The sequence below is a fragment of the Poromitra crassiceps genome (assembly GCF_964638095.1).
Source record: "Poromitra crassiceps genome assembly, chromosome: 4".
NCBI lineage: Eukaryota > Metazoa > Chordata > Actinopteri > Beryciformes > Melamphaidae > Poromitra > Poromitra crassiceps.
In genome coordinates this window covers 15,452,765-15,468,359 of record NC_139626.1, presented here as the reverse complement: position 1 = coordinate 15,468,359, position 15,595 = coordinate 15,452,765, and the positions used below count along the sequence as shown (strand labels likewise).

Sequence of the window (15,595 nt, the reverse complement as noted above, 5' to 3'; positions counted from 1 at the left end):
GTCTTCGGATGGTCTTCCTTCTTCTTCTTCTGTTTGGTTTAAGGGCGGTTGGCATCCAAAATGTTGCATTACCGCCTCCTTCTGGATTAATCCATTCACTGATTCCCTCCTCCGTCTCTCTCTCAGTCTTGTGATTAGTAGGCTTAGGCTATACTAAGTGTTCCATTCAAATTACTGTGAACAATTCTCAACCTACTTTATGATTATTTGTTCTTTCCTATTAGCCCTTACAGCCTATTTAAGAATGTATTTAAGAAGTGCATCCCAAGCCCCATTAGCATAACTCCACAAAGTAACCAACAAGACTGTAACCACAGACATTAACTGTTTGAATGTGTGACTTAACTCTGTCTGTCTACCATACAGTACTACCATACTTACACAAAGAGAAGGGCCACATATTGGACATCATACCTGCCAACACTCCTGATTTTCGTGGGAGTCTCCCTATTTTTAACCCTCTCTCCTGCTGTTATTGGTATGTGTGTGTGTGTGTGTGTGTGTGTGTGTGTGTGTGTGTGTGTGTGTGTGTGTGTGTGTGTGTGTGTGTGTGTGTGTGTGTGTGTGTGTGTGTGTGTGTGTGTGTGTGTTTTAGGACGTTGGGGGCCGGATTGAGATGGTCCAGGGGCCGGGCCGCATTTTGCCCATGTGTGAGTTAAAGTGTTTCAGATCTGTCACTGAGTATATACTGTAGGCTACAGCAATTTATATTGTAGCCTATTATCATTCCTAAATACAGTAACGATTAATTTTGTTGCAGAGCAATGCTGTAAAGGTTAAATGGTTGTGTGTAAATGGTCTTGAAAATGGTCTCGCATTTGCCTGGTCTTGGTCTTGGTCTTGGTCTTGGTCTCGCCCGCCCTCGCCCTCAACACTATTGTGACCCCTAGTGGCCACGCCGTTAAAAAAAAGTGTGAGCTGAGTTGTAGTGCTGACCTCCACATTCAAAGCTCCCAGCTGAACAGGCGTCACACAGCAGTGTTCTGTCCTGTCCCTCACATCCACCTGGTCCTCATCAATTGGTCTTGGTTGTGGTGAAGGAACCCCAAACACCCCTGTATCGAACGTCCAGAGATGAGCGATCCTGACAGAGTGCTGACAGCAGCTTCACAAAGGCCTTGTCCACACAGACCGTAGAAATATTGATCTCCTCCAATGCTGATTTCTTATTCTTTTTAACCATGGTGAGGAGCGTCAGGGCACCAGCGTGCGTCAAGGGGTTATGGGACAACCTGAGGTCCCTGAGGGTGGCGTTGGCCGCCAGGCCCTGGCACAGCAGCACGACGGCCTCGTCGTCCATGTTGTTGTTGCCGAGGTCCAGCAGCTGCAGGGTGGTGTTGTGCTTCAGCGCCTGTCCCAGCGCCTGAGCCCCTTGGCGGCCAAAACCGTTGAACGACAAATCCAGCTGCTTCAGAAACGAGTTGACCTTCAGCCCAGCAGACAGAGCCACCGCACCACTCATCTTAATGTGATTCCAGCTCAGATTTAGTACCTCAAGACCTTCATTACTGACTAGCAAGTGACCCAGATGCGCTCCTCCATTCTCACAGAACTTGTTGTGACTAAGATTCAGCTTCTTTAAATAAGTGTCACTCGCTAAAGCATCAGCCAAGTATTTAGCGGCTTCGTCGTTGAACTCATTTCCTGAGAGTTGGATGGATTTGAGGTAAAGATTATCCGCAAGTATTTTGGAGACTATGTCAGCTCCTGCGAGGCGCAGGCGATTGTTGGACAGATTAAGACTCTCGATGGTGCGGTTCTTTTTGAGCATCTCCATCAAAGGGTACATCCCTTCTGCCAGCAGAAAGTTCCCCTCCAGCTCAAGGCTGGTCGTGTGACTGTCATGCAGCAGGGCCATGGCTACAGCTCTGGCCCCCAGGGGTCCCAGACCATAGTTGCTGAGGTGGAGAGAGGCTGTGCCCAGCTGACGCAGACACGGGGATGCAGGAACAGCACCCGTCTTCCGGCAGGCCTGCAGGTACACCTCTCTGCAGGAGACATCCTGGCCAGTGCCACGTGTTTCCGAGGCATCTGCTTCCAGATCAGTGTCCCACTCGTCTCCACTGTCCACCTGTGGCCCTTGGGTCAGTTCCTTGACCTCGATCTGATCCTGGACTCTGGTCTCTATTGAGTTAGAGGCGCAGTCAGACGTCTGCTCAGACAACTGCTCAGACGACTGTGCCTTTTCCTCACCACTCTCCAGGACCATGCCTTCTTCCTCCTCATGCTGAGCCATCACACAGACCTACAACTCTCACCTGGACCAAAAATACCAATAAGCCCTGAGTTGTGATGTCATCAGTGAGGTCACAGAGTAATTGATGTCATCAGTGAGTGATATGTCACGAGTGATGGCACTTGAACAATTGTGATGTCATCAGTTATGCCACTCTAGCAAGTGTGATGTCATCAGATGTCATCAGTGATGTCACTGTGAGTGATGCCATCAGTGAGTGATGCCATCAGTAGGTGATGTCTTCAATAATGTCATCAGTGAATGACAGTTCAAGACCTGCCTCACATTCTGTGAGCCCACATTCTCCGGGGAGACCACCTCCGGCGGGCAGACCCCCCTGTGCCAAAAAGTGATTTGCGTTTTGAATTGGATTACCAGGGGAACGAGGGTCTGGCGGGGCGGGAGTCTGTGTGTAGCCCGGGGAGGGGTGGGGTGCACAGGTTCGGCTAGTGCGCCAGGTGCTGCTCCCCCAGAGGTGATCTCCCCGGAGAAGGTGGGAGCTGGTCCGGGTAGGCAGACTGGGTGGTGAGGTTGGGTCGGTGCCCTGGGTGTCTGGGGCCGGCCATGGGGCTGTAGCGGGCTATACCAAAAGCTGTGCGTGTTTCAGTCAGGGTGGCAAGTTCATCTGAGCTGTGGAGCTCTTAGCTTTCTCACAGAAATAAAAACCCAGCTAGAAAGAGACATCCTTAAATTAAGTAACCCTTTGACTCAAGCTCTCCTCTCTCTCTCTGGAGGAGCTGCAAGGCATTCTCTGTTCAGGTCAAAGTCCAAAGTTTAATCCAAAGGCTATTATTCATTTCCCCCCAGACCAATATAGCTGTATGCAGAAACCGACTGCATCTGTTTCAAGGGGATATTCAATATTGTTCATGTGGATTCAGAAAATGCTGAGTGGATTTTGAATATTCCTGATTTAGAAAGGGATTATAGCTTCAACAGATCATCACAAAGCAGAACCATATCTGGGGGACAAACCTGGTCCATTTTGGACCCCCTCCCAAAATACGGATTTGCATCTGCTACTGCATGATACACAGTACATAAATGTTTCACTGATTATTCATGAGATCATCGACTCTGTTGGCATTCCATCGCATCATATGGAGACTCATCCAAAGACAGCTGGAACTCATCGTGACACTATTTTTGAGGTACTGCGGAAATCCACTTATTGCCCAAGATGGCAAAATGACAATTTCTCCTTGCTGGTCTTAGAATAGTAACATGTCGTCACAGCCTATCCCAATAGTGTCATGAATCTGACCTCATAATCTGAATGTTAAATCCATATATACTCATAATTCATACATAAGACTTCAGCACACCATGTCAAACCAAAACAGGTGCATTACCAAATGATACGCCTACCTGAAATTCAGCTATACCAAGCCTAGAAATCTGTGCGCTCTTCTGGAAGTATTTGACAGTTTAGTCCATCTACATTAGCAGTAATCGGCTACACAACTGATAACTATAAGTAATTATAATAATATAATGTAACTCAGCAGTCAAGCACTCGTTGTAGCCTCGGACAGCAGTTAATGTTGTCAAGTAGCTTTGATTTGTTCAACTCATCAAGGCTGACAGTAACTGATGGGGTCGAGTTCCCTGTAATTAAAGCCATGCATCAGAATAAACCTACATAACAAACCTGATTTCCTTCACAGAAACAGACAATATAGCATTATTAATATATAATAATAATAGAGCATTGGCCAGTGATTACAGTTGAATGTTGATCACTAACGTTTTCAAGCAAGCAACCGCTTCCTAAAATAATTCAAATACATCATAAATATTGATCCCTCACGTCATTCCGAGGCATAACCTGCGTTATCAAATCATTCTTTGTGACCCTTTCAGAAAGTTGTTAAAATTACAGTATTACAGTCAGAATTTTTGTTACTTTTATTTTAGAAAATGTCCTTTTAAAGTGTGGCGTTTCAAGTCACATTTTGTTTAAAATACAGAAAATACAGACACTTGTAGAACATGGATACAGCAAAAAGGAAACGATGACAGAAAATCAAGCTAACAAGCCTTTCTGACTGCTCTAGTTTTCTCTTTGTGAAGAAATGGAATTGAAGGCAAAGGAAGGAGGGTGGAAAAGAAAAGGCTTTAGAGGACATGTAGGAGGGGAGGAGAGGGGGCAGAATGAGACAAGTTAGTTCAGGAAACTATGGTTGCTTTATGGTTCATGTTTAAATTATTCTTTATAAAGTCTAATTTAAGATTTAATCTTTCCTCTTTCTTTTTTGTCTTTTTCATTTAATGGTATTTTGATCTTCCGGACCCAGGGCCCTCAGCGCTCCTCCTCGTGGTCTCAGACTGAGACCTAGTCTGTGCCCGCGTGGCCTTCCCCGGCCGGGCCGAGCCTCACTGCCCACTCAAGAAGATAAAGTGGAGTCCTTGTGTGTTTGCTGTGCTTGTGTACGTTGCTGCATGGACTTCTGACTTTCCACGTCTCGAAAATGTTTCTCAACCTGCGGGGTGGGGGGAAACAGCATTTATGAATTAACGAGAAAAATACAACGCCATAGGTGCCACTTTGACAGAATGATTCATTACACTTCAGGTATGTTAATGAGGTCATCGGATAGTTCATGCATTAATTACCATTTATTTCCAAGGCAACATATTTGTCTTTGCATAACACATGGGTGCTATTAATATGAACTCGAGTTATAAATAAAAGGTGTCAAGGAAATGTGTTTCTCCCTATTTTTAGCAACACGGTGCTCCAAAATCTACTCTGCAGACGTTACCGTGGATTCAAGTATGACTTCCTGATCGTGTATTGCCCCGGGCCCCACCCGTTTTCTCCCCAATTAATACTTGGCCAATTCCCCCTGCTGTCACGGTCGTGGCTCCACCCCCTCTGCCCCTCTGGAGAGAGTTGTAGACGAGCACACCTCATACAGGGTTCAGATGGGGGCGTGTGCTGTAGGGCTGGCCTCTAAAAGCCCATTAGTCCAATCATCAGTGGAGAGAGCCGTGAGTCGACGGAGGTTCCTCAAGTCGAGCAGTCGTTTTTTTATTGCCCGTCTCATTATTCAGACAAATCCATTATCCAATAGCCCGACGTCGGCCATTCAAATATTGCACGATCATAACAGTCTCTTATTGATTTTTAAATACTCATGTCCCCATCACTCTGTTGCAATGACTGTTAATGTGGTCGAAATAATCACCGAAGATAATCTATACATTTGTCTTCATACAATTAGTCGAATACTCATATTGGGACAGTCGAATCCGATTCGACTGGCAGAATTCTGAGTCGAGGACAGCCCTAGTAGACTAGCATCCTTCCTCTGAGAAGATATGTGCAGTCGCCAGCCGCTTCTTTTCACCTGACCGCAAGGAGTTTCACCGGCAGGATGTAGCGCGTGGGAGGATCACGCTATTCCTTCCAGTTCCCCCTCCCCCGAACAGGCGCCCCGACCAACCAGAGGAGGCGTTAGTGCAGCGACCAGAACACATCCCAAGCCGACCAAGCCGGAGGCAACATGGGGGCTCAAACCTGTGACCCTCGTGTTGATAGGCAGGGAATCTACCGGTGCACTACGCAGACGCCCTATCATGTATTGTTCTTGAGTTATTGGGTTCACAAATACAAACGCACGTCACCATGACAACAGAATATCCCACATACAGTAAGATGTACCGTGGAGGAGGGACAGAAGTGTTGAGGTAGGAGTAGAAAGCAGTATACTTACTATTTTGCGTACATGACTTAAAGCGCTTCCCTCTTTGCCTTTGCAGTTCTCAACCTGGTAAGGCGGCGAGATTACAACGTCATCCATCACAATGATGTTCTTCTCCTGCCATTTACAGTCTTTGATGCTGCGAAGAAAAGGCATGATTTGATCTATAGTTGAGTAGACAGGAGGGTTTGTTTGTGAAGCCAACATCTGGATGGATGGACTTGAGAGAAGCCAGTCTCAAATCCATCCAGAGACACACCTGTAGAGTCTACAGACCTGTAGAGTCTACACACCTGTAGAGTCTACAGACCTGTAGAGTCTACAGACCTGTAGAGTCTACAGGTGTCCTGATATTTCTCACTTCTCTACATTTTCTGACACATTTCTATCAAACAATTTCCATGACTTCTCTATGACTAGTCGATGACAGAGAACAGTTTCCAATAATATCTGAATCTGAAAAGGTTTTGCATGAGTGTGCCATGTGGGGAAAAAAGTAGTGATACGGGTTAGAACGCTCTCTCTCAAAAATGATCTAAAAAAAAAACTCAAACAAAAAAAAACATGGCATGACATTTGTTGAAATTGCATCCGACCAAAAAATAGGGATGGGCCTATAGTGGTGTGCCATATGCAGCTAAAATAGGGCATCAGATATCTGAGACTTTTGTCACTGCTAAAATCTGTTACCATGAGACACGTCTAACATGTCAGAATTGAACACAAAGTGAATTTAACACCAAAGTGAAAGGGTTTTCTGCATTCTTTCATACATTGAACGAGTTTAGATGTCTAATAGAGTACGGTATATTCTTTTTCAAACGCATGACCTAACAAAAGCAAAAGCAAACCCTTACCCCACCAAATGAAAAGGTATAAATCTGCATTGTAAAAGAAATTGATTACGGTATTAAGAATTAGAGAGGTGTGGCAGGGGGAACTTGGCATTGATTTGTCTGACATTGTATGGGGTAGGAGTCTGTCTGTGATACAACTCAACAATAAGTTGCTTGCTCATGGTCTTCACTATTCTAAGCATAGGTTGCACAAGTTCTTCCCCTCTGTCTCACCACTGTGTGACAGGTGTCAGAGGGCACTCTGTCTCATGCCTTCTGGTTCTGCCCTTCACTGTCGGGATTCTGGGCCAAAATATTTGACTGGTACTCTAAGGTTTACAAAATTACCCTTCAGCCGGAGGCAGAACTCGCCATCTTCGGCTGCTCCGAGACCTCACTGGACTTCCCCCCCAGTTGTGCAACAGTCTCTGACACTGGGGGCACTGTTGCCAAAAACTTCATTCTGAAAGAATGGAAGTCCCCCTCTTCACCTTCTTTCCAACTGTGGTTGACGGACATGATCTCAGATCCCTGAGAACCAACTCACTTAAAAAGTTTCCAAGCATATAAGCACCTTATATGGATGGTAGCACCACTTTATGATAACTGTTGATATATGTATGTTTTTTTTTCTTTACTGTGTCTGAGCATGTTCATTTTTGTTCATATACAGATCCTTTCCCAAAAATTAGAATATCATGGAAATACCATGGATGACCGTGGCTTCAGCGGATTGTCAAGCAAAGACGATTGAAAAATTTGGTGGAGATTCAGAGGGAGTGGACTGAGGCTGGAGTCAGTCATAAGTGAGAAGTGACTGCTGATTTTCTTCACACTATTCTAATTGCTTGAAATAGTGTTTTGGGGGTTTTCTGGAGCTGTAGGCCAAAATTATGAAAAATGAAACAAATAAAGGCTAGAAATATTTCACTTTGTGTGTAATGAATCTATTATCTATGAAAGTTTCACTTTTTGAAAGGGATTATGGAAAAAAACTAACTTTTCCATGATATTCTGGAGGATCTGTACTATATTGATAACATTGAAAATAAAATATATATATAAAAAAAACATGCACGCCCATCTATCTGCATTTGCGGACACTTATTATGAGCCAATATCTCGCCTGGACATTGCCTTGATGAAAAAACAATGCAGCTAAAAGTAAGAAGTGTGACAGTGTCAGTGCAGACCGCGCACGACTTGAATTTCCACTATATCGGCCTAGGCTACGCACCTTCATCTCTTCCACTCCACACCTGCATTAGCTCTCCTGCACTCGCTCTCGCCTCCCATTTGGCTTTATTTTGTGGTAAGCATTTTGATTAATCTCCTGATATCATACGAGCACTTTTTACCTGCGCTAAATTGACAGCCTACGTCGGGCGAATCAATCAATCGCTCGCGCTTGTTGCCCGACTGCATTTCATTCCATTATCACGTTTGGTAGCCTATACGGGAGAGCCATTAAGGGCTTTAGTTGCCACTAAGCTGTGGATTAACCTGTGGACTAAACTGCGGATTACTTGGCCCTTGTGTTATTAGCGCTGTTGCAATTCTAATGAATTATCTGTGTCTCTGCTCGTTTGTGAAGCGGTAGTCTAATCTGCTTGACTCTGCGCTGGGCCTGGCAACATCTTATAGGTCACAAGATATTAGGATAGCCTCTAATATGTCATTCATGATTGCATTTAGGTCACACAAGATTAGGCTATTTAATATGCGGTTAATTAATTAATTAATTAGGCATATTTCCAACCGGCCACTTTGGCCGTTGACCTTTAAATCTGCCGGCTCACTGCACATGATACCGGAATCCCTGCTGCCAACAGAGTGAACTTTCTAGAACAGTAGAGCTGCACCGTACGGGATCTGCAGGTACTGTACAGTTAGGTCCATAAAAATAAACATTTGGATATATCGATCATCAACCCACTTTGTATCATTATAATTTCGGTAATATAAGCACATGCGCAGAGTTTACCTTCTTGCTCCGTTTTCCTCACAGAGAGCTCCCATTTCCTCCTCTGGCAAAGTGCTCCGTTGTGACGCGTTTTACGTCACAACGCCATCATCAAGACCTCATACTTTCATCTCCGCAATATTGCTAAAATCAGACAGTGCCTCTCCCCCCCTGCTGCTGAATCCCTCATCCACGCCTTCATCTCCTCCCACCTTGCCTACTGCAACTCCCTCCTCACCGCCATCACCTCCCGCTCCCTCCATAGACTCCAGATGTTTCAGAACTCAGCCGTCCGCCTGCTCACTCATACCCGGGCCCACATCACTCCTGTCCTCCACTCTCTCCACTGGCTCCCCATCAAAGAACGCATCAAGTTCCAATTACTCTTCCTCACATTCAAAGCCCTCCACTGCCACTCCTTATCTGACTGACCTCCAGGCAGAGAGGGGGAGCATTTTTCTCCGTGAGGAAAACCGAGAGAGAAGGTAAAACGCATATTACCGAGATTATATATGATACAAAGTGGGTTGATTATCGGTAAAGCCATCCTTTAAGCAGCATGAATGACTGTTAACTACAGTAGTACAGTACTTGCTCTCCTTAAGTACTCGGTCGCTACTTGTATTGATTCAGAAAAATTGCTATTGGTGCACTTTTACAGATGAGTGCTGGTTTCACAGAACGAAACGCCTCCGATTTTGACTGCTGCACACATTTGGGTCGGGATCTGTGGATGCTCTCTGAATGAACAAGTGGATGAAGTGCTCACGTTTTGTGAATGGTCTGGAATAGCTGCTGGCCCTCCACAGAAACCCCAGCACTGATTGCATAGGCTTGGGACAGCTTGTCCTCCTTTTCCGTCCGTGCTCGATTGGCAAGCTGTGGAAGCAAAAAAAAAAGATAAAGAATAAGAAAAGATGTGGCTCTCTTTACATCAATTTTTTTTGCACTACATTAAAACATTGTTTTGATTAGCATTGATAGAATTATTATTCTCTGCTAATTTCTTAACGTTACCAAGGTAAAACATCATCCATCCAGTCTTGGTTGAAGATTTCAACGACATGCTTTTTCAATTTCAATACTATTCGGATTAGAGGTGCACCGATCGATCGGCACGCGATTGGATATAATGTATATTTGAGGGCAGATATTGGCCTCAAATATGCGATCGGCGGATTTCCGATATTGCTTTATTGTTGCCGCTTGCATAGCCAATCATGATGCACGTGAGAAACATGAGACGGCCCTATCGTTTATATATTGTTGTGTTGCAAATCACTCTTTACGCCAATATTTTTGCATCATTTAGATGACACTTTGCGTTCGTCAGTGTTTTTCTTTACTCACCTCCACACACACCAGTCCGCACCAGACTGTCAATGACTCAACTCGCCCCTTGAGTCCCCATGAGTCACACAAATCAGCCGGTGAGTAAAGAGCAGGGAGAAGTGACCTCCAGTCCTCCACTACGTCAGCTTACCGAGGCATTTGCACTGTGTTCAGTCCGCGTTTGATCCATATTTGCGTGTGTCCTCGTAACGTTAAACCTGGCAAAACATCTCTCCTCCTCCCGTCATCTCAAGGAAATCCATTGAGGAGACGACAGCCAAACGTCTCCAGTCCAGAGACTTGACAACAGCTGTTCTAATCTTGTGATCAACTAGTCAACTAAATTAACTAACCTGAACTAACAACAGCTGTCACCAGCTGTGCGTTGGCAAAAGATGGGTGACCACGTGACAAAGCTTTGGGTTAGCTACGGTTAGCTTTAGCTTATATATCTATGAAATAGTTTCCTTGGGTTTGAGTTGTGTCTGTTGGATATCAGGGAAATCCCAGAGTGGAGTATTTTTGTTCCTTTATAAACTGAACTGAGGGAACTGGACTGAACTATAGAGAACTTTTTTTCTACCCGTTTTGTCTAATAATCTTTGAAAATGGAACTGGTGATTTGTCTTGTAAAGAAAATAACCAGGCTTCACCTGTCTTCTGAATGCATGGATCCTTTGTGGGCTTTGACATTTGCTCAAACTTTTGACTGGTTTAAACTTGGCCAAACCGCTACATAAATAAATGGCCATGTGGTCATTTTATATAAACTATTTATTCATTGAATTTGCAGAAAATATGCTATAGCTATATTGTGATATATATATGAAATGACCTATAGCGGGAAGGACATGAGATTTTGGTCATCTTGCCCAGCCCTACTCAGATTCAATCTTTTTGTTGGCGTTTATCCTTTTCAAACTCATGGTTAAAATGGTTTGCTGTCCCGCCTGCACCTGTTGCTCGCTCCTTTTCTCTCTCCCTCGATGACGGTCGAGAGACCAGCGGAGGGGCAACTGAAAAGTCTCATTTCTCTCTCTCTTATAAGTAACATTCACTTAGCCTACAAAGACTGAAACAGATATATTTTCGGAGTGTCTCCATTTATTTAAGTCCACTCAACAACACATGCACATGTCAACAGTCTTGTGCTCCAATTATCTCACACACAAAAATGTTGGTGGTTTCGCTTACACAATATAAAATATTGATGTAGAAAAAAGAAAACGTGCTGCACTTTCAATTTGATGGATGAAATGTAGGCCTATGTGTAAAATTGAAACTGTTCTATAATAGACTGCTATAGAGACACTGCGGAGCACGTCATCATTCAGAAACCACGCCCAAAACGGGGGGGGGGGGGGACGCCCCTCGCCAATCCTCTGCATTCTCCTATGTCACAGAAGATGAACACTCCAACTTACTTCCTTGACAGCTAGACCCACATTTTTCTTCTCGCCAATTCTCAATGGCTTCCTTGTTTTGCTCGGGAGTACAAAAAAAACTTTAATTGGCCATTTTTTTACATTTGCTGTCTGCCCAGCCCACCACACAACCGCTTTTAGCTGTTTAATTCAAGGAAAATGATGCTGGTGTTTGGAAGTGAATGGAGAGCTTTCCCCCGTGATGGGCGTGGCCTATTTCATGCAGTGTCTCAATAGACCCTTTTACGGTGGACGTCACAGGGTTACTTGCGCACGCATCGCGGTATCCAAAACTCCGCTGAACTCAAGCCGAAACGAGAGAGATCCCCAGAATACAGGAAAAAGACGTCTTGTGCGTATGCGTATAGACGCCGGACATTCCCACTAGGAAGATGACGATGTGCGGCACTGCAACTTTGGCGATGTTTGGATCCTAGACCCATCCTGACAGTGCGTAAGGGTCAAGAAACCTCACCCCATTGAAAGAGTTCGCTTATTTGTGTAAGGTAGCCTGTCTGTTGCTGGCAAAGCTTTAAAATACGTGGAGGAGGCGTCGGCATCTTTCATATTTCTATGACAGCTGAACCGCTAGTTGTAACTCTTTGCAGTGAGTTCGGTTCCACCCACGAAATATGTCATCACTGTTTACAAAGGGTCTATAGCTGCTTTAAAAAAAAGATGGGGATTGGTGATCGGTCGGGAAGATATTTCTCATAGGCGATCAGTGGCAAAAAACGTAATTGGTGCACCCCTAATTCAGATACCGTACATTTTTACTGACACTGAATAAGTCAACATTAACGGAGATGCAAACCACCAAGACACCAAGGAGAGAGATAGCCGATGAAGGACTTACCTTGCTAACATTCAGTGATGCTAGTGGAGGCGGAGTCTCAGTGCGGTCATTTATTGTTTCCACATCAGAAACATAGGCTAAGTTGATCAGGATGACGTCATTGAGGTTTGGCTTTCCGCTAGAGGAAGCACATTCTTTGGAGGAACTCAAGTCAAGGTAAAATTAATACTGCAGCATAACATAAAATGACATTAAAAACAAAACATGATCAACCTGAACTGGACAAGATTGCACAGGGTAGCCTCTGATGCAGAGAACACAGGGTAGCCTCTGATGCAGAGGACACAGCCTCTCTGGCAATGCTGACAGTGAGAAAGTAGTGCCAGTCACAGCATGCTGCAACAGCTATCAAGGGCAATGCTGCCACCTAGAGTCACCACGGATGAATAGATCCATGGAGCCATGGAACAATGTGTGGAAAGTAATTTCTATTATGGCTTTATATATATTTAGATATACATGACAGTCAGGGATAACAATGGCATCAATCCATGTGACTGTGTTTCTATTTGCTTGTGTTTAACAGGCTGGAGAGCTGTTGTGTTTAACAGGCTGGAGAGTCGTTCTGAATGGCTCTCACTGTTGAAAAACAAGACCAACAAAGCCCACTCAATTGTCTTTTTGTACTCTGAGCTTAGAATGACTAGTGGTTAATGATTACACTGGATGCCGTTTCAACTGCGCGACCCACGACCCCACCCCACCAAATACTTAGCCTGTTCACATACATCACACAAAGACGACCAAAAGACTAATTTGGTGAAATCTTGACTGCAGGGTTGCCACTCTTTATTGTAATGCTACTTTTCAAAGGCAAGCCAAGGAAAGAAAAGAGAGAGAGAAAAACAAAACAAAAATGTATCCACCGCAAGTTATGGTGGATACATTTTTGTTTTTTCTAGATCCTAGGTGACCAGCCGCATATTTGCTCTAAGAACGCCTACGAGAGAACACAACCGCCAAGGAACACAGCGCGGCGATTAGAAATAGTGATACTGTACAGGAAAGAAAGTGTATCAAGCTTGGCCCGGCACTACTGATGACATAAAAATGGTATCCTAGGTGAATTTTGAGATGACGGAGTGCAGAAGGGGAGGCTCAAACTCAGAGATTCCAGTAGGACCTCTTTATTCTTTTTTTCTTAAATCCAAACACTTAGTTTCAAGTACTTTCCAGACCTGTGGCAACCCTGTGACTGATTTTATGTAGTAACTGATATGAGGTTACCTAAGGCCTTGACGTCAAGTCAAGTCTTCATTATCCCTAGGAGGGGTATTGGGGTGATGGCAGCATCAACATTTAAAACATTTTTAAAATACAAGAACGAATAGAGAAAGACATAGAAATACTAAAAAACCTGACAGGTTATACCCAAAGAGATCAGTTTAGAGTAAAGGTGCATACCGTAAAACAGCATTTAATCTCTCAAAAACAGTAGCCAAAATGCTTAGTGCGTGTGGTTACTGGTTACCAACATAGGCACCCATACAGAGACTGCTGTGCTGTCATCCTGTTTGATTTTGTTGCTTTGGTGTTGTATACAGGTTTGTCACTGATTTTGGATTAAGTAGTTCACCAGTTATTTCGCTGGCATATTGAATGGCTGTTTTCCAATTTTGTTTTTGTTGTTTGCATTAAATCAGAAATACAAACAAGGTACAAGAACACTTGATGACAGCGTGACGTGATCAACATTAACGGACCTACAGTACATTTAAAGAAAATTAAACCGTTGCTGCAAAACACAAAGCTTCCTGATCGAGCTCAGATTTGGGGCAATGTTCCAAATGACTAAGGCCTACAACAGAGAACTTCATGAAATTATTCAGCACATGGCTTACCAAGTGCCTGACAAAGATGACTATTGAATTCACATTCGTCTGTAACGTTACCTCAAAGGCCTACCTTCCTTCAATAGGAAAACGGAACTGTCACAATTTCCAAGCAAACGGACAATTTTTCCAACCATCAATAGGCCACGATATTTGTATGTCCTTTCTACATTTCTTTACTGAAGTCATAGGTAATGATGGCACCCGGCATGTCACCCTGTTAAGGTCCATAACACACCCATCAAATGGGTGTAGTAGACACTGTCAGTCAATAGCTCACCAGTCACCAACTAGCCAACGGTAATGAATCGTACTATGATGCTTCTGTTCTAACAACCTCGAACTAACATGTTTAAAATAAATCGGGTTACAGCATAATTCACCCAACAGTTACCCAATAAGAACAATATCACCCTATTCAGACTAAAGATGGGAAAATGGAAGCTGCCACGCTGGTGAAGCTAACGCCGTTAAACGAGGTGTTAGCGGCAGTTGACTGGCCATAGCTAGCGAAGCTTAGCATGCTAGCTACGCTATCAGCAATATGACAAATAGTTGGGGAGGATATTGCCATTCATATTTCGCTTAAAAATACAATCCGTTACACTTTAAAGCAACGTCACGCAAAATACGTGAAACGACTCGCCATGGCCCAAAGCTAGATGCGTTACATGTCATTTTAGCTAGCTAACGTTAACTAGCAACGGATTGTGCCTGTGGATACCACACAGCCATGATGCCTTACTAGAATTCGTTGCCAGATAGTGATCCATGTTGAGGGCTGGCAATACAATGTGTGGAATCAAAACACATGCACGTCGTATTAACAAATGTGAACCACTGGAATAGCCCCGGCAACATCAACCATATCTACAACAGATGAAGGATGCGTAAATGTCTAAAACCGACACATTAAAATGTATTTTAATGTGCAAAGCTAAGCAACTCAGCTACCACAAATTACGCCTGCGCGGATCACTATTTGACACATTTTCGGTTACCCTACAGGCCCTTGCAGCCAGGGAGGCCAGCGAGTCATCCGTGCCCCCGAAACAAACAAAGGATACTCAAAGTTAACATCTTGGACTGGTAGTCAAATGCGACCACCTCTCCTTGTAGACGTTGGCCCAAGCAGGTGAGGCAAGAGACATGGCTCCCGACGCTAAAATACTCCCCCGGTCCAGGAGCCGCCATCTTCTCCGCCAGGAAACCGGAGCGCCTGCTTTACGTAAAGCTACGCGATGGCGTAGTCAGACGACACTTGGGCGTGTCATAGAATCACGTCGTCGCATTATGTCCATTCATTCTATCATAATGTTCGACGAGGATCTATATGCATATCATTCGATTTATCCATTCACGCTTCGAGTCTCGGTTCAATGCAAATGTAAATTATATATTTCATTCAC

At 44.2% G+C, this 15,595-nt stretch overlaps 1 protein-coding gene across 1 annotated transcript; it reads right to left on the bottom strand.

Moving 5' to 3' along the window:
• Positions 1-4,129: 4,129 nt before the first annotated feature.
• On the bottom strand, positions 4,130-15,391 carry lsm12b (LSM12 homolog b). Its single transcript, XM_083634904.1, has 5 exons — positions 15,254-15,391; positions 12,355-12,488; positions 9,512-9,621; positions 5,956-6,082; positions 4,130-4,719 (listed from the first exon to the last, which is right to left on the bottom strand). The coding sequence occupies exons 1-5, from the start codon at positions 15,378-15,380 to the stop codon at positions 4,624-4,626; spliced, it is 594 nt and encodes a 197-aa protein (XP_083491030.1). The 5' UTR covers positions 15,381-15,391; the 3' UTR covers positions 4,130-4,623.
• Positions 15,392-15,595: the final 204 nt, after the last annotated feature.

What these genes read in the sequence shown, in the direction of transcription:
- lsm12b (XM_083634904.1), bottom strand. Translation starts at nt 15,380, where the DNA reads ATGGCGGCTCCTGGACCGGGGGAGTATTTTAGCGTCGGGAGCCATGTC. An exon ending in TTCCAGACCATTCACAAAAC is followed by an intron (nt 6,083 to 9,511) that starts GTGAGCACTTCA and finishes TTTTCTTCGCAG; the next exon opens with CATCAAAGACTGTAAATGGC. An exon ending in TAAGTCATGTACGCAAAATA is followed by an intron (nt 4,720 to 5,955) that starts GTAAGTATACTG and finishes CCCACCCCGCAG; the next exon opens with GTTGAGAAACATTTTCGAGA.